The sequence below is a fragment of the Glycine max genome, chromosome 20 (genome assembly GCF_000004515.6).
Source record: "Glycine max cultivar Williams 82 chromosome 20, Glycine_max_v4.0, whole genome shotgun sequence".
In the NCBI taxonomy this organism is placed as follows: Eukaryota; Viridiplantae; Streptophyta; class Magnoliopsida; order Fabales; family Fabaceae; genus Glycine; species Glycine max.
The window spans coordinates 6,919,425-6,937,795 of record NC_038256.2 but is presented as its reverse complement, the minus strand read 5'-3'; the positions used below and the strand labels follow the sequence as shown (position 1 = coordinate 6,937,795).

General features: G+C 33.5%; 1 protein-coding gene and 2 long non-coding RNA genes across 7 annotated transcripts; 1 reads left to right on the top strand and 2 right to left on the bottom strand.

The window, feature by feature from the left end:
• Positions 1 to 367: 367 nt before the first annotated feature.
• On the bottom strand, positions 368 to 10,248 carry LOC106797818 (uncharacterized). 5 transcript variants are annotated; one of them, XR_005890227.1, is made up of 5 exons: positions 10,055 to 10,248; positions 9,476 to 9,665; positions 9,174 to 9,299; positions 8,946 to 9,036; positions 368 to 382 (listed from the first exon to the last, which is right to left on the bottom strand). It is a non-coding gene; the product is annotated as an uncharacterized lncRNA (long non-coding RNA). The 5 variants fall into 5 exon arrangements; XR_001387069.3 differs by lacking the exon at positions 368 to 382 and adding an exon at positions 7,327 to 7,343; XR_001387070.3 differs by lacking the exon at positions 368 to 382 and adding an exon at positions 7,711 to 7,729.
• A 570-nt stretch (positions 10,249 to 10,818) lies between these two features.
• Positions 10,819 to 12,644, bottom strand: LOC100820551 (uncharacterized). The gene is made up of 2 exons (XR_005890229.1): positions 11,973 to 12,644; positions 10,819 to 10,987 (listed from the first exon to the last, which is right to left on the bottom strand). It is a non-coding gene; the product is annotated as an uncharacterized lncRNA (long non-coding RNA).
• A 4,476-nt stretch (positions 12,645 to 17,120) lies between these two features.
• Positions 17,121 to 17,882, top strand: LOC102670527 (AT-hook motif nuclear-localized protein 16). Its single transcript, XM_006606644.1, has one exon. The coding sequence runs from the start codon at positions 17,121 to 17,123 to the stop codon at positions 17,880 to 17,882; it is 762 nt and encodes a 253-aa protein (XP_006606707.1).
• The last annotated feature ends 489 nt before the right edge of the window (positions 17,883 to 18,371 follow it).

The following is an 18,371-nucleotide window of genomic DNA, read 5'->3' as shown; positions in this document are numbered from 1 at the left end:
AATTAATCTATTTCCCTATATCTGCCCACTCTTAGTCTGCTTACACCACTCCGTACCTCCAAGCACCTTATGGTGTGACACCCTCTACCCCGACATATATATAAATAAATAAAATATATTGGTAAACAAAAATCAAATGGGTAAAAGGTTCACATTCATTTCAATTACCAAATAAACTCATTAAAAATATATTCGGCTCAAAATAAGGCCGTCAAATTTACAAAAAATATTTTGTTAAATCAGTGAGGTGAAATAAAATAGACTAACATCATAAAATTAACATAAAAACTTATATCCCAATGTCACATCTTATCAGAGCGTTGTGTCCCGACGTCCTTCAGCACAATATTCCTTAAAGCAGTTCACCTAGTCATCTGCTTCCCTGAACACAAAGTTCAAGATCATCACAGGATCCAAACACAAACAACAAACTGAGAGTGAGTTATCACATTCCTAACTAATAGAGAAACAAGACAACTAGATATACATATCATATAAACCAAATAAAACTTACTTACATGTAATTCACGTAATTCCACCACTTTGTCATTCAAAGTTCACTTTTCATCCATCAATCACACTTTTCAATCATCAATCACATTACACAAGAATCACACGCTCTGATCAAGACATAATAACACCTCAATTTCATAATAAATAATTAGCAAGCGCATGAGACAATTATGCCAAGACTCAAGCCTACATGCAATGTGGTAACATGTCAGTGAAAAACCACCCTGGGGCGCTTAGGAGTACATAACAAGACACACCACACAATGGGTTTGCCAGGTCAATCTCACTAAGTAAAATCATAGGGAGACCAGTCAGGGTCACGATGTTTTGCGAGAATGCTCCAACCATATGGGATCAGCATAGGCTTAAAGGAACACTCAAACCCGATGACCCCCAAGGCCTACACTCCGCAGAGTCCGTCAAGGCCTCTCCCTCCTGATTCAGGTCCAACCCCTAAAATCATTTTAGCACACAGACACTGCTAGTGAATTATACAATACCCTCGACCTCACACACGTGTCTTAAACACGTACAACATATTGCGCTATAATTTAACACTGGTTCCTAAATAGGAACCTACACTTTCTCTTTAACACTGGTTCCTAAATAGGAACCTACAATTTCTCTTTAACGCTGGTTCCTAAATAGGAAACCTACACTTTCTCTTTAACACTGCGCATTTACACTTTTCTCAAGATAACACTGGTCAGGTTATTGTATAATTCATAGCTCACGATATAATTAATGTAACATCAAGTGTTAAACACATTCACTTATTTACAATCGAATATCATGTCCACACTTTAACATCTCATAACATCACATCAACCATCTCATAACATTCCTAATGATATTCATAAGATACAACATACACATGTTCATCAAATTTAACCATAATATTCTCAAACTCCAACACTTAATAATTTTTGGAATCATACTATAACACTCTACAATATTATTTACATAAATTATTAATATAAATAACAACCTTTATATATATATAAGCTAGCATACATCATATTGAATCACAAATTACAAAGTAAGCTTTCAATGCACAAATTCTAAATAATTATATGAACACTTTGGTCAATTTCAATTATGATATTAACTTTTTAAATTATATATACAAAAACCTAAACAACAAGAAAAAGAGAAAATACAAAATCAATATCTCTCTCTAAATTTCTCCTTTATTTCATCAATTCATATTAATTAGAAAAAGTACTCGATTTATAGGGTTCACGCTCAACACAATAGCATATCAATTCCACAACAATTGGTCTGTCAAACATATATAATTCACTGTAATAATTATAAGGATAAAATGAAAATTGCAAAAACACCCCAAAACTCTTCCAATTGATATCTCTAAGGATCCCTACACATGTTCTCACTAATTCCCAATTGTGAATAACTCATCCCTTACCTCTAAGCGGACTCACGTGTCTTCAGCCAGCGATAGCAGCATCTCTAGCGGTTCTCTGAGATTCCTCCAATTTTTTTCCTCTAGCTGCTCCGATAGAATTCCTAAACGTCAAAGAGACAGAGAAGGGATTGAAGCCTCCACTTGTACTGTCACCATGCTATTTATTTTTCTCCCTCCACAAATATTATCTCGAAATCCCAACGGTGAAAGCGTGCAAAATTAAATTTCGAACAACATATCCAAATTTCATAAAAATCCAGCGGTTAATGAAACCAGGATCGTAGTTTTACCGAGACAGCTCTGGATTTCTGCGGGAAAGGAAAATGCTATAATGCGAGGGGTATTTCTCTTAGCTCAGACATAATATCCAAATTCCCAACGGTGAGAATGCTCGTAATTGGAGTGAAAATGTGGTGCTCAAATTTCACGACGATCCAACGGTGAACGAGTCCGAGATCATCGTTTTTCTGAGACAGGTTAGGTGGCCTGCGGGAAAAAGAGAGGGTTTTGGGAGAAGAGAGAAGAAACAACATTGGGAGGCAGAGGAGTCAGTCTGAAAATTGACCTAGCATGTTGTTATTTATAGCTAGGGGCATTTGCAACCTATTGTTTACTCTATTTATTTATTTATTATTTTATAAAAACAAACTTTATTTTATTCTCTATCAAACAATTAAATAAAATACCCTTTTTATTTTCTCTCAAATCATTATTTTAATTAATAATTATATCTCCTTATTTATTTATTTATAAAATCTCATCATTTTTTTTAAACTCTATTTATTTATAAATAACAATCCTTTTTAATCTAGTTTATGAAAATTGGGATGTTACAATTTCATCCCTCTTAAAAGAAGTTTCGTCCCCGAAACTTGCCGAAAGATCAAGAAAAAAATATTACACATATAGTTCTCAATATCAAGTTGTGTGCTCTGTTGAAACACTTATCTGTGACTTTGATCATAAGAGTCTTCTACACCTGACGATAAATCTGGTGATTCTCGTTCCCTCAATGATAGTTTTTCATGAGTTAAGTTGTGTCGCAAGAGTAACATCTCAATGATAATAGAATGTGAATGACATACTATTTGGAGTATAATAATACTATAGGAGACGCTAATGACAATTTGAAACAAACAAACAAACACAAGGAGACGGAACTGATTACATGGTCAACTCTTTTTCGAACATCGGACGGTTCAAGAAAAATAATGAGTTTCGAGTCTCTCATGCTCTACCAATCCTAATTCACAGTGACTATCGAGAATACATGATTTGCCTACCCTCGAGTCTAAGCCTCTTCCTTCAACATGATCTTTCTCACTTTCGTATACTTGACTCATAAGTCTTGCTTCAAGAAATCGTAGCGGTTCAACTATAATACTAACTGAATAAGCAAAACAAATCACTTCTCACTTCTATAAAATTGTTCAAACTTAAGTTTTACTCCTTATATAAATTTCACTAGAAAGCATAAACTCACTCGAGTCATCTTTAACAAGGGTTAGGGTTGATCCAATGGATCCTAAAATAACCTTTTTGTTCGACTACTAGTTAAGAGCATTTCATCTTAATCTTAGGTTTCCTCTCATCTCAAAACAACTTCTGCCCAAGAAGGATTTGTAGTTATCTTTCACCTAGATGTAGCATACTCTAAGGGTCATCTTCATCTAACTAAAATGCATACGAAATTCTTAGTACGAACATGATTCCCAAGGGTCTATAACAACCTTAAGGTATACCCCATAATTCAACTTAACTGGAAATATACTAAACACTAATCATTGAAACCACAACATTCAGGGTAGGAGATCCTGTCACGCATTCCACGAACACATAGTGGTCATGACCAGGTACACATAGAGGCCACAATAGGTACTAAGGTATTCCTTGAAGCATCCACAAACTTTTCTAGATTAAGGTAAAAAGAACTAAGATTTATCTTGCTAATCATGTAACTATCATCCATAATCCTTTAGGTCACCTACCTTACACAAGAACACTCACTCTCAAACCTTTTCATGCGTAACAATTAATGCCTTACTAACTACCTTACACTTTTCTTAAGGTTTCACATTAAACCTCTTAATTATTCTTCACAACTTTTCCAATTACATTATGTTCTCGAACAACTCTATACTAGATATTTCTCACGAACTACGGTTACAAGTTTCTATGGGTACTACACTTATAAGATTCTCAATCTTGCACTTAGGTGGTAACTAAGCATATCTTCAAGGAACACAAGTACATGACTTACTAAGTTTGACTTTCGTATATGGGTAACAAGGAAAATGCATACTCAAGTGTTTCCCCTCAAAACACCTTAACATGATTAACAAGGGCGAAGTCTCTCTCTATTCATAACAGAAGTAGCACATGACAACAAATCGAGCAGTTTAACAAGACATGATTGGAAGATGAGCAACTAATGACAAGATGAACACTCGATTGATTAGGAGACAATAATTTTGAATAAAAAAATGATCACTTATTCAGAATCAACAACAATATCTCAAAGAATTCTAGAAACGAAAACATGACCACTATGTACACCCATATGAAGCCGTTAACAATCGCTTGATTGTGACAGAAACATCAGTAATCCAATTGTTTGATGTAGGCTCATAACACAACGAATGAATTAAACTCAAGCTTTCAAGTGTAATCAAATTACTTGACTTAAGCATGCAACACAAAGAATAGGTTGCACTAAAATTAGAAGGTACGATCAAAAGAGTATTCCTTATGAAATATAACTTGATATGAGTCTTCCAACTATAGAATATTAGCATCACTAAGAACAAAAAATCACAAACAATCATACTATCTATGAAATTAAGGCAAAACACCATACTACAACTATATATACTTAGAATTATAAGGTTCCTATAACAAGTATAACACGTACATTTAAGAGTAAGAATTAAACAATTAATAAGGATGTATTAAAGAATCACGAGCTTCAATAACTACATTCACGACTACACACAAAATAAAGGGAGTTAAGTAGTCATGCATTTACACATCAAGAAAGACACACTCATCCAAGATATGTATATGGTCCAAAAGGTTCTTGCAACACTAATCCACACATCAAGGGAGAAACAAACTAACTAACAACATACACACACAATGATAAAGGTTCATTAACACATTATCAATCAATATCAAGACTACTTGAATCACCCAATGGCTTGCCATAATGTCCAACCGCACTTCGCAAATTATAGAGATGGCCAGTCTCATAACTCATGACTCAAAAGTGGATTTATGGTATAGCAAACATTAAGGATGCAAGACACATACAAACATTATTATTAAGTCTCATTTAATCATGTAGGAGAAAATAAAAATAATAATTCAAGCATGTTCAACAAAACTAGTCATAAGTAACCACACAGAGTGCACACCAGAATATGATAAGCACATAACACACTGGCTGAAAGGTTCAACCAGGCTCTGATACCACTAAATGTGACACCCTCTACCCCGACATATATATAAATAAATAAAATATATTGGTAAACAAAAATCAAATGGGTAAAAGGTTCACATTCATTTCAATTACCAAATAAACTCATTAAAAATATATTCGGCTCAAAATAAGACCGTCAAATTTACAAAAATATTTTGTTAAATCAGTAAGGTGAAATAACATAGACTAACATCATAAAATTAACACAAAAACTTATATCCCAATGTCACATCTTATCAGAGCGTTGTGTCCCGACGTCCTTCAGCACAATATTCCTTAAAGCAGTTCACCTAGTCATCTGCTCCCTCGAACACAAAGTTCAAGATCATCACAGGATCCAAACACAAACAGCAAATTGGGAGTGAGTTATCACATTCCTAACTAATAGAGAAATAAGACAACTAGATACACATATCATATAAACCAAATAAAACTTACTTACACGTAATTCACGTAATTCCACCACTTTGACATTCAAAGTTCACTTTTCATCCATCAATCACACTTTTCAATCATCAATCACATTACACAAGAATCACACACTCTGATCAAGACATAATAACACCTCAATTTCATAATAAACAATTAGCAAGCGCATGAGACAATTATGCTAAGACTCAAGCCTACATGCAATGTGGTACCATGTTAGTGAAAAACCACCCTGGGGCGCTTAGGAGTACATAACAAGACACACCACACAATGGGTTTGCCAGGGCACTCTCACTATGTAAGATCATAGGGAGACCAGTCAGGGTCACGATGTTTTGTGAGAATGCTCCAACCATATGGGATCAGTATAAGCTTAAAGGAGCACTCAAACCCGGTGACCCCCAAGGCCTACACTCCGAAGAGTCCGTCAAGGCCTCTCCCTCCTGATTCAGGTCCAACCCCTAAAATCATTTTAGCACACAGACACTGCTAGTGAATTATACAATACCCACGACCTCATACTCGTGTCTTAAACACGTACAACATATTGCGCTACAATTTAACACTGGTTCCTAAATAGGAACCTACACTTTCTCTTTAACACTGGTTCCTAAATAGGAAACCTACACTTTCTCTTTAACACTGCGCATTTACACTTTTCTCAAGATAACACTGGTCAGGTTATTTTATAATTCATAGCTCACGATATAATTAATGTAACATCAAGTGTTAAACACATTCACTTATTTACAATCGATTATCATGTCCACACTTTAACATCTCATAACATCACATCAACCATCTCATAACATTCCTAATGATATTCATAAGGTACAACATACACATGTTCATCAAATTTAACCATAATATTCTCAAACTCCAACACTTAATAATTTTTGGAATCATACTATAACACTCTACAATATTATTTACATAAATTATTAATATAAATAACAACCTCTATATATATATAAGCTAGCATACATCATATTGAATCACAAATTACAAAGTAAGCTTTCAATGCACAAATTCTAAATAATTATATGAACACTTTGGTCAATTTCAATTATGATATTAACTTTTTAAATTATATATATAAAAACCTAAACAACAAGAAAAAGAGAAAATACAAAATCAGTATCTCTCTCTAAATTTCTCCTTTATTTCATCAATTCATATTAATTAGAAAAAGTACTCAATTTATAGGGTTCACGCTCAACACAATAGCATATCAATTCCACAACAATTGGTCTGTCAAACATATATAATTCACTGTAATAATTATAAGGATAAAATGAAAATTGCAAAAACACCCCAAAACTCTTCCAATTGATATCTCTAAGGATCCCTACACATGTTCTCACTAATTCCCAATTGTGAATAACTCATCCCTTACCTCTAAGCGGACTCACGTGTCTTCAGCCAGCGATAGCAGCATCTCTAGCGGTTCTCTGAGATTCCTCCAATTTTTTTCCTCTAGCTGCTCCGATAGAATTCCTAAACGTCAAAGAGACAGAGAAGGGATTGAAGCCTCCACTTGTACTGTCACCATGCGATTTATTTTTATCCTTCCACAAATATTATCTCGTAAATCCCAACGGTAAAAGCGTGCAAAATTGAATTTCGAACAACATATCCAAATTTCTTAAAAATCCAACGGTTAACGAAACCGGGATCGTAGTTTTACCGAGACAGCGCTGGGTTTCTGCGGGAAAGGAAAATGCTACAATGCGAGGGGTATTTCTCTTAGCTCAGATATGATATCAAAATTCCCAATGGTGAGAATGCTCGTAATTGGATTCCGAACGTGGTTCTCAAATTTCACGATGATCCAACGGTGAGCGAGTCCAAGATCGTCGTTTTTCTGAGACAGGTTAGGTGGCCTGCGGGAAAAAGAGAGGGTTTTGGGAGAAGAGAGAAGAAACAATATTGTGAGGCAGAGGAGGCTAAGGAGTCAGTCTGAAAATTGACCTAGCATGTTGTTATTTATAGCTAGGGGCATTTGCGACCTATTCTTTATTCTATTTTTTTATTTATTATTTTATAAAAACAAACTTTATTTTATTCTCTATCAAACAATTAAATAAAATACCCTTTTTATTTTCTCTCAAATCATTATTTTAATTAATAATTATGTCTCCTTATTTATTTATTTATAAAATCTCATCATTTTTTAAACTCTATTTATTTATAAATAACAATCATTTTTAATCTAGTTTACGAAAATTGGGATGTTACATATGGTACTAAAGTCACCCACAGCGCACTATAGATTGTCCCCATAGTTGCTTTTTTTCCCTCGCAATAAAATCGTCCCATAATTTCCTTTTTCTCCCCTAAATCTCATGAAGAGTAAACATTAACAATGACTGTGGGCGCTTCTCCACTCCATTCCACCTCTTTTCAAAAACTCTTTGTTAAAACTCAAGCCCTTGTTGAAAACCCTTCTTTGTTAAAACTTTTTTCAAAAACAAAAATTAAATTCAAGCCCTTATTAGTTAAATCTGAATATGACAAGGATATAAGATGCATAGAGTTTTATACTGGTTTGTCTCTATCACTAAGAATAGGTTAGGTTCTTTTTTTTTAAAAAAAAAATAGTGTGTTAGAGTGTGTTGCTAACACTACTCTCTTATCATTGACTTCAATTTCTCAATTAATTAACCCTACCCAAATAATTATTTAGAAAGAATTAATGCTTTGTAAATATAGTTGTAAATAAAATTAACCATTAGATTATTATTGGTACATTTATGGCATAATTTCTATATTAGAGTTTTTTGGTGTCACTAAGAGGTATCAGAGGTTTCTATTACTACAAGAAAAATGACATATACCTACGCATAAAAACTGTCACTATAAATAAAAAATCCGTAGGTAAATGTATGATAGACTTTGTCCTACGGACGTTTTCTCTGTCAACTTTGAGGGGGGGTATAGTGACGGCTAATTGTCTGTCACTATAGGTTTTACCTACTATGTATAATGTGTAGGTAAAAGTCATTAACTTCTACTTACATTTCCTAACTGTAGGTAAAAAGTCTTTAATATGTATCTATCATCTTCAATTGTAGGTAAAAGTCATTAACTTCTACTTACATTTCCTAACTGTAGGTAAAAGTCTTTAATATGAACATCACTTGAGACCGCAAGAACCTTCTTTCCCATTAACCGATGCCACAAAACTGCACTGTTTAGAAACAAGGCCAGAACCTAGGATTAGATATGTTCAAACATGATGTAATAATCACTAGAAATCTTCAAGTAATCTTCAAGGAAAAAAAAGTATTCTCTTTTTGTTTGTTGCAATTTTCAATTAGTACTTACCTGTAGTAGTCAGGATTGGGAGCAAAGGTGGTGGTATTGAGAAGGCCATAGTTCCCTCCAATTAAAGTTTGCCTGCAATAGACTTTAGTGCTGTAGCAGGATGCTATTCCAAGTTGATCTAAGTACCTGAGCCATTTAAATTTCAAAACTTACAATAAATCACAACCAATTTAAAAAAGAACCAATTTTATATTTAGCAACATGTTTTGCTAAATATAACAGAAAAAACATCATAACCCATCCTTTAGAAATTAAAAAAGAACAAAAACTGATGTAAGGAATGGACAACCAATTTTACCCACCAAAAGCTGTTTAGAAATCTGTTAGAAACATGATTGCCACCACTGTTGTATGCCCCTCCAGCTTCTCCTACCCATGCAGAAGACCAAGGACCATATATTTTAATGGTTTCTGAAAGATTGCCGAAAATTGATTCCACCCTGCTCAAGCGCTCAGGATCTAGAATCTTCCTTTCAAGATGCTCATCACTATCTGAAAGAGAAATCAACTTAGAAACACTGATCAGGAATGACAGACAATAGTATTTTTCAAGCAAGTGAACAAAGTATATCACCCTTGGTACAAGATAAGCTGATAAGGTTAAATATTGAAATGAATATATTATATATCAGTTGCCAGTGCATATCTTTCAATGCAAGGAAAAAGTAAGCACTTATGAGAAAAACAAATTAAACAGAAATGATCAGTATTATAAAATTACCACTCATTCCCACAAAATATATTATGCGTGCAATTGTACATATCTAATAAGAGAAACCCTTGTCTGACCTTAGGGAATCATGAACATTTAAAATTTGTACATTGACCTGAATCAATCAACATAATTACTTACAAAGATATGTTATAACTCAGTAACTCACCGTAGAGCGTTCAACGTTATAGGGAAAAAGAATCTGCTGCCAAACGATGCCACGAAACATTTATGCAGTTATCTTCAACGACACAAAAACAAATATATGAGGCACCAGCTAGGCAAGCAAACAGGCCGATGCCGAAACCGTGCAAGTGCTAATAGATCTATTGATTTTGCAAAGACATTAGCAGTGGGATCTAAGAAAGCTCTTCCGCATTGAACTTGGTGTAAGCTTCCTGTTTTTAAGGTCAGAAGAATAAATATAAGTGTAGTAGTTTAACCTTCATATAGTATAAAACCATTTACACTGTCAAGCAATTAAAGATCACATTGAAATGACTTAAAGTAATTATTACAAAGTTAACAATAATTTTTTATTGGATGACAATGATGATGTCTATACTCTATACATTCTAATTAAATTCTATAAATAATTAGTGTCAACAAATTTGGTTGGAGATGTATTAAAAAATTATGGATATGTTAATGTTTTCAGCATTTCTTGTTGGGCGTGGGAATTTTCCAAAATAAATATCTATTATCCGGCACTTGAATTCTATAGAGAAGTAAAAGGGAAGATATATATGTTCAGCTTAATGGTGTGATTAAAGCAAATCCAGCTAGCAGTAGCTCAATAAAATTAAGTAGACTTATATCTGGTAAAAGTAAAATATAATCGTGACAATTAACCAAAGGGATAAAAATGGGTTTATACTTTTATGTAAAGTAGTATATTATTTCTACATGACTATTAATAAGGTACCTTAAGAATGTCAAAAACCTTCTCCGCTGTGTATTTCTGTTCAAGAGTAGCACCTTTCTGTTGAACTTTATCTGGGTGAATACATAAATTTGCTTTTCTATACACTTTTTTAACTGCAGAAGAGGTAATCATATCTGTCAGAGACACTGGCTGCCAACCACATTCTGGCCAAAGAACCTGCATATAAACTCAATGGTAAGACAGAGTCATGGAATAAAACAAATTGTTGTAAGATGGGATAAAAGGTAAAAGCTTAATTTATTAACTATCATATTATTTTACCACCAAAAGGAAATAAAAGACACGAGAAAAGTCCATCATCTTCCTGTTAAATAAGATCCTGGAGATGGCTGAGGAGAGTTTTGGCAGAGCCTTCACTTAACCAAAGGCATATATACTACACAAATAGTGAAATAGCCCAATCAATGGTACCTTTAATTTCAAATAGTTATTTATATATATCGTGTGTCTGAGTTTAATTTCAAATAGACTAAGTTTCTATCCTCCTTACCAAAAGAAACTTACATAATGTTTGGTAAACAGGCTAGAATGAAAAAGAACACAAGTTCTGCTATGTTAGTTCATTTTTAAAAATACAAAAGAATTGAAAATGAGGTTAGAAAATAAGTACAATTTTGTTCCACCAATGGAATACTTTGAGCAATTCTATTTTATCTGCAATTCTGCAAGCCAAATGCTACTTTGTAGGCAAATCTTAACCATTATGTATGGACTTTTAGTCAACAACTCAAAATATTCCATTTGGACCACCATGTTGTCATGTTGGTTTACGCAAAATTACAAACAATTTAAACACACAAAAAAAAGGCAGAACATTTGATATGACAAGAGTTAACAATAGCAGAACAATTTAAACTAAATTCTATTATTCTTATTTCTTCCATTATTTTTCGTATACATGTAAATATATTATTGATGTTGTATTAAGAATTGAGCTAGCAGTTAGAGAAATAAAGTTATTAGTTACTTTTGTTTGTTTGCTCAAGTTAGCTAGTCAGTTGCCAAATTGGCCACTGATGACTGATATATAAACAATGTATCTCTCTCGATATATATTTCCATCAATTTAAGCTCAGAATCCCAAATTCAGGCACTCTCAGAATCCTACATATCAAAAGAAGAAGCAATGTCCGTTAATAACCTTCCTTCTTGGGTCTCCAGAATTTTTCCAAGCAGGTACAAATGCATTTGGAGTAGCAAATGAACCTTCTTGAAGTGGTTCTCTACCTCAATATGCGAAAACTGCTGCACCAATAGCTGTGAGATTCGTGAAGCTTTTTAAGAGTTGAAAATATCTACACCCATTTTCCTTTTACCTAATTAATTAATATCATAGAAATCACACAATCTTAATATATATGGCTACTTATTTTTCATTGAAAGTCTTTTAATAAGTTTACACTGAAGAATTAATGCATAAAATTCGTACGTACTCTAGAGTTAAAAAACAGAGAAAAATAGTAATTAATAAAAAAATATTATAATCAAATTGAAGTAAAAGAATACATTAGTCCTCTAAGCCAACACATAATCCAATTCAATTTGATTATAATATTTTTTTATTAATTAGCTCTGTAGTGAACGACACATAATCCAAGCAGGTACAAATGCATTTGGAGTAGCACCTTTCTTCAGTTAAGAATGTTGGGACAAGTATGCAACGAAGGAAGCCAACACATAATCCAATTCAATTTAATGTGAAAGGTGATAGGTATTGTGGCAGGTGCATAAAGACAGTCTTTGACTTGCTCTAAACTTCGTAGGAGGAATCTAAAAGGTTTTCGAAAACAACAAAAATATAAAATAGAGTAAAAGAAACCTTTGTGCCAGGAACATCAGCTTCTTGGTAAGATTATAAAGTCCAGGAACATCAGCTTCTTGGTAAGCCTTTGTGCCCTTCAAATCATTGTTTGCAGAAGCATATGTGGCTTGCTCATTCTCAGCCAACTGAGCTTCTGGAGAAACATCTTGAGTAATTTCTGTGCTATTAAGATCTCCAGAACTTGAACCATCATCTTTACCCCCATTAGGAACCTGACTTTCTCCATGAACTGGAATGGAATCTTTATCAGAAGAACTTTGCAAAGAGCTGGAGCTCCAAGATTTTGAATTAGCATCCACAAGTTTCTTTGAGAGCTTCTCAAGGTCAGCATCAATAGCAAAACTAAAGAATATATTGTTGTGCACATACCTATCACATAAATTACAGCAATGAGCGAAAAGGCATTCCAAGTACAAAGGAAAACTCGTGGGTAAAGAGGCAATATCAAAGATACCAACAAAGTATATGAACATGCTTTTCACTAGTAATATTTCTGGGCCAATGAATGATTGTATTCAGTTCCTCTAGACATGCAACTTCCTCTAGACATTACTTTTCAACATTTTAAAATAATATACTAGTAAAATGCAGGAATAACTATTTAGAATTTCAAGAAAAAAGTTTCAGGTTTAAAAGACACTAACATGTGAAAGCATTCAGGGTTAGTCGGGTTTATCGGAGGAATGCAACCACTGATCACTCCAATAGCACCATTAATAGCTACATCAACAAAGTCTGATGTCACTTTATAAAGTGCCCTATCCCGCAAAATCCTACAGCAATAAATAAATCACACAAGAAACAAAGATAATCAATAATAATAAGTTATTGCTGACCAACCAAACTAAAGAACAGGCCTAGTTCCAAATCCATTTATACGAATGAGAGATAATAAAGGCACCTCTCCTGAGGAGATGTACAAGGAAATTCTCTACAAGACTGCAGCTCTTCATTCCAGTCTCTTTGCATGCCAATTGGCTCATTGCTATAAGGAAGAGTCAAAGCATTCTCAGCCCTGGCTGCATCATGTCTGTGGTCTGCTAACACATGAAACCAAATTAAGAATACATCAAGCCATTAAACCATAAACAAGTACGAGAAATCAGATACTTGAAATGTATCTGCAATAAGTCAATAATCACAAACTATAATCAATATACAACTTTATACAATTTCGGCAATGAAACGCGATCGTATTCCTCGATGAGGTTTTGTGAGATCCTCGTCGGAGGTGATGGAGACAAGAGCGTCGAGGTCTTCAGAAGGTAATTGGCAGCGGAGGTGCCGCACAGAGGCACCGCAGAGCTCCTCTAGCTTCAGCAATAGCTCTGTAGTGAACGACACACACGCGATTAGGGTTTATGATTATAAAACGCAAAACACAAAACCCAAACGAGATCGTCGGTTAAACTACGAGAAATTGAAAATTCAGTTAGTGAGCGAGTGAGTGTGCGAGAGAGAGAACTGACCGGAGAATGGAATGGAGCGATCGACGGCGAGGACGCAGGTATGGCCGCCGAGGTAACGGAGCTTGCCATCGGGGTAACGAAGGAGAATTTTGCCGCCGTAGCTACAGAGGAATTTGAGAGTGGATTTCGGAGGTTTGGAAGCGGTTCGGGTTGAAGAGAGTGAAGGTGCCTTGAAGTTTGGACTTGCGCCTTCAAGCCTATGAGTGGTGGCATTTGTCCCCTAGTTTTTCTTAATTTGTTTAATTAAAAAATAGATCTTGAAAATTAATCCTTTTTTTAGCCTGAACATTAATCCTTAGTCAAATATATAAATATAAATTTCACTAAAATATTTTAAAATTATAATATTGTTAATTTACTTTAAAACAGATGTCAGCATAGACCATGGTGCACAACTTTTAATTAGCATTAGATTAGATTCTTTATTTCAGGATAATTTTTTTGGGATAATTTTCAAGCCTCCACAATCCCCCACAATATTTTATAGGTATAAGTTTTTTTTATAAGATTTTACCTACACTACATAGTTGTAGGTAATTTTTTTTTTTACCAAGATTTACTTATACTAAAAACTGTAAGTATAAGTCTTTAAATTTAACTACATTGAATAATGGTAGGTAATAAAGTATTTTTAAATTTTACCTACACTAATTTATGTGTGTAGGTAAAGGTGTTTGTAGGTATAAGATAATTTTCTTTTAAATTTTTGTTTTTGTTTAAATGGTGTGTATCTTTTATTAAATGTAATCTTATTTGAATTAAATAGAATTATTATAAATAGAATTGTTGTACGGGCAAGAAACTTTTATTTTATATTTTGAATATTTCATATTAAATAATTTAGAAATCTATATATTTTCTCACTATTTTATTTTTATCTTCATTTTTTTAAAAGCTTCTCTCTTTCTATTTTTTAAATCAAACAAATACTAATATTGCCACATCATTTAAATGTCTTTCGCGATTTTTTTTGCCTATACCGTGCTTTTGTCTACATCAAATAATAATTGGTACAAGTGGTTGAGTTTTACATACATTAGTCAGTTGTAGGTAAAAGTATTTTTGAGATTTACCTATACTAATTCATGTCTATAGGAAAAGAGCGTTTGTAAGCATAGATTATTTTTCTTGTAGTGACACCAATGGACTGTAGGTACAAGTTTTATAGGATTTTACCAACACCAAGTAATTGTAGGTATAAATTTTTTGAAATTTTACCAACACTAAGCATTTGTAAGTAGAAGTTATTTTGACTTTTACCTACACCAAATAATAATAAGTACATATTTTTGAATTTTACCTATGACAAACAACTGTAGGTATACGTATTTTTTGACTTTTACCTACACTAATTCATGTATGTAGGCAAAAGCCTCCGTAGGCATATGTCATTTTTCTTGTAGTATAGCACCCAACCAATCCTACTCCTTCCGAGTTGGCCTAATTTGGGATCAAGTCTTCACTTCAAATTTAGAGATTGAATCCTAGACCTTGATTAATTAAAAGACACATGTATTGAATCACATGTGTCAATGATTTCTGATTTTCTATATTAGATAACTTTGATTATAAATTTCAACATATCCTAAGTCGTTATTCGTATCAATAATTTTACAAATAAACTAGAAGAAAAAAATAAAAAATAATTTTCAACTACTTTACTGATAATATCTTATCATATACTTTTTTTATTTAATTACATTAGAAAATGTTAAACAATGTATTTTGAATACATTTTTCTTCATATACACTTTATCATTGAATAAAATTCATATAAAGTTTACATAAAAATATGTGTTTCACTGAATTGTTTTTATCAGTGAATAGGTGTTAATTGATTTTCACCCAACTAAAAATTTATTTTAAAATAATAAATATATTAAAAGAATTATATTTTAAAAAATACATTCCTAAGATGTGTCATTATTGTTACAAATATATTTATAACATAACTTATTCCTAATTAGAAAAAGTAAATTTTAATTATTAATCTTTTTTAGAGAAATGAGACAAAAAAAATATAAATGTATAGTAAAAATAATTATTTGTTGAGCTCAACTATTTTACTATACCTAAATAAAACTATTTTACTATTGTTTTCTCATTATATATTTTTTTCATAATTTATGTAGAAAAGTTTAATTAATACAACTTTTAATATATTTATCTTAACATACATTTTATAATTGAGTAAAATACATATAAAATTGTCGTGATATTGAGAATTTAATTGAACTCTATTTCTCGTGACACATATCTTTATTTTTTGTTTATTCCTGAATAAAATGCATATAAAAAAACGTGTCTCATTGAATTTTATTAATCAATTAATGAGTCTAACTTTTTTCTTTCTAGAGACCACTTTTTACCTTTCATGAATGGAAATCTTGTTTGATTTGGATAATATCACTCTAGATAATAAAACATTTTCTCTAAGTATTTTACATAATAGTATTTCCATGATTTGAACTATAGACAACATATTAAGTTTGAATAATTTCATGCTAACTGATCAACACACTTGAAAGTAATCAATGAGTCTTATGTAACTTTGACCTAATTAAATAATACATTCAAAAGTAATACATTAAATAATAACATCCTTTAATTATATTGCCTTTTTATAAAAAAATTCTGCAAGACTTAAAATCTTTTGTTGCATTGTGAATAAAAAGAAACCACACTTTCAAAACCACATCCCTCGTACTACTATGCCCACTTTCCATACTTGAAACCTTTCTCAAAATGCCCCTTGATTATTATCTCATCCACTCTTTAGGGAAGTCCCTGCTACCACCATTCTATAAATTAATCCCCCCCCCCCCTCCCCACCAAACAAAGCATCACACCATCACAACCAAGTCTTCTTGCCCTATCTAACTATAACTTTCCCTTGCCCAAGTAATTTTACTTTTTTTTTTCACTTTAAACATCTTATAAAACATTTCACCCATACATTTCTTTGTGCTTCTCTCATTCCATACACCTCCGTGTCACAATGACAAACAATTCCTTTGCAATTTCCCACTCCCAAAACTTCTCCTTTGACTCAAGATCGACATTCTTTTGGGACAACCACACCGGCTCCTCCTCTCAATGCCCCCACCATCCACCACCACTTGCTGGTACAAACCAGCCCCAAGAGAATCTCCTTCTCCCAACCCCACATCCTAGGAAGCCACGTGGCAGGCCACCAGGCTCCAAGAACAAGCAAAAGATCATTTCCTTCCCTGTGGCCCAACCCAGTGAGCCATTTGTGAGGATCGTCATCATCAATGTGGACCCAGGTAGGGACATCATGGAGTCCATTCTTGATGTTGCTCGCCAAGGTCACGTCAACCTCACTGTCCTTAGCACCTCTGGCACAGTCACCAAGGTGACCCTTCAAAACTCACTCCATGGGGCTGCTGCCCTAACACTCCATGGGCCCTTCACCTTGCTTTCCCTCAATGGCTCATACTTAATCAACAACCACCACAACCATAACTCTGGAGCCACCCTTCCTCCTCCTTCATCCTTTGGAATCCACCTCTCCACCTCTGGAGGCCAAGCCATTGGTGGTGCCATTGGCGGCCAAGTCATTGCCGGTGACAATGTTAAGATAACGGTCTCCACCTTTTGGAATCCTGAGATGTACAAGTATATTCCTGAAGGAAACAAAGGTGGCAATGACGATAACAACGATAGGGAAAATAATTATAACAATAACCCTATTGATTGCAATGGGGGGTGGAAACCAATTGGGGTTCAATATGGTTAGTTGCGGAATCCGTGGGTGGTGAATGATGTGAAAGGGATGAAATAGGGGCAAGAGGCACAACTAATAACTGAACCCAACAAAGATCTCTCTAAATGTATCAGGTTTTATTGTTTTTATTGTTTTGTTTTATTTATGTTCTAGGTCTAAGTTGAAGTCTGATATTAGTTATAGTGTATCATCATAATGGTGGAATAAAAGGATGGTTCTCTACAATTGTTTTAATTCTTGGAGTGTTTTTTTGGGTGAAGCATTATGAATTAGCATGTTGGTTTCCATTTATCTATTTTAAATGAATTTCTTCAATTAATCAATGCCTCTATTTATAAACCAGTTCAATTTGTGTTCATGAGATTTGTCGTCGTGGGATAACTGTGAGTTCATGTAAAATCAAAGATCTTCTACGCAATGCATCATTGTTTTTAGAATTCATGTTGATGGCTTAGATGATGTATGTACTGGAAATGAATATTGCCAATAAATGCTAGTCAA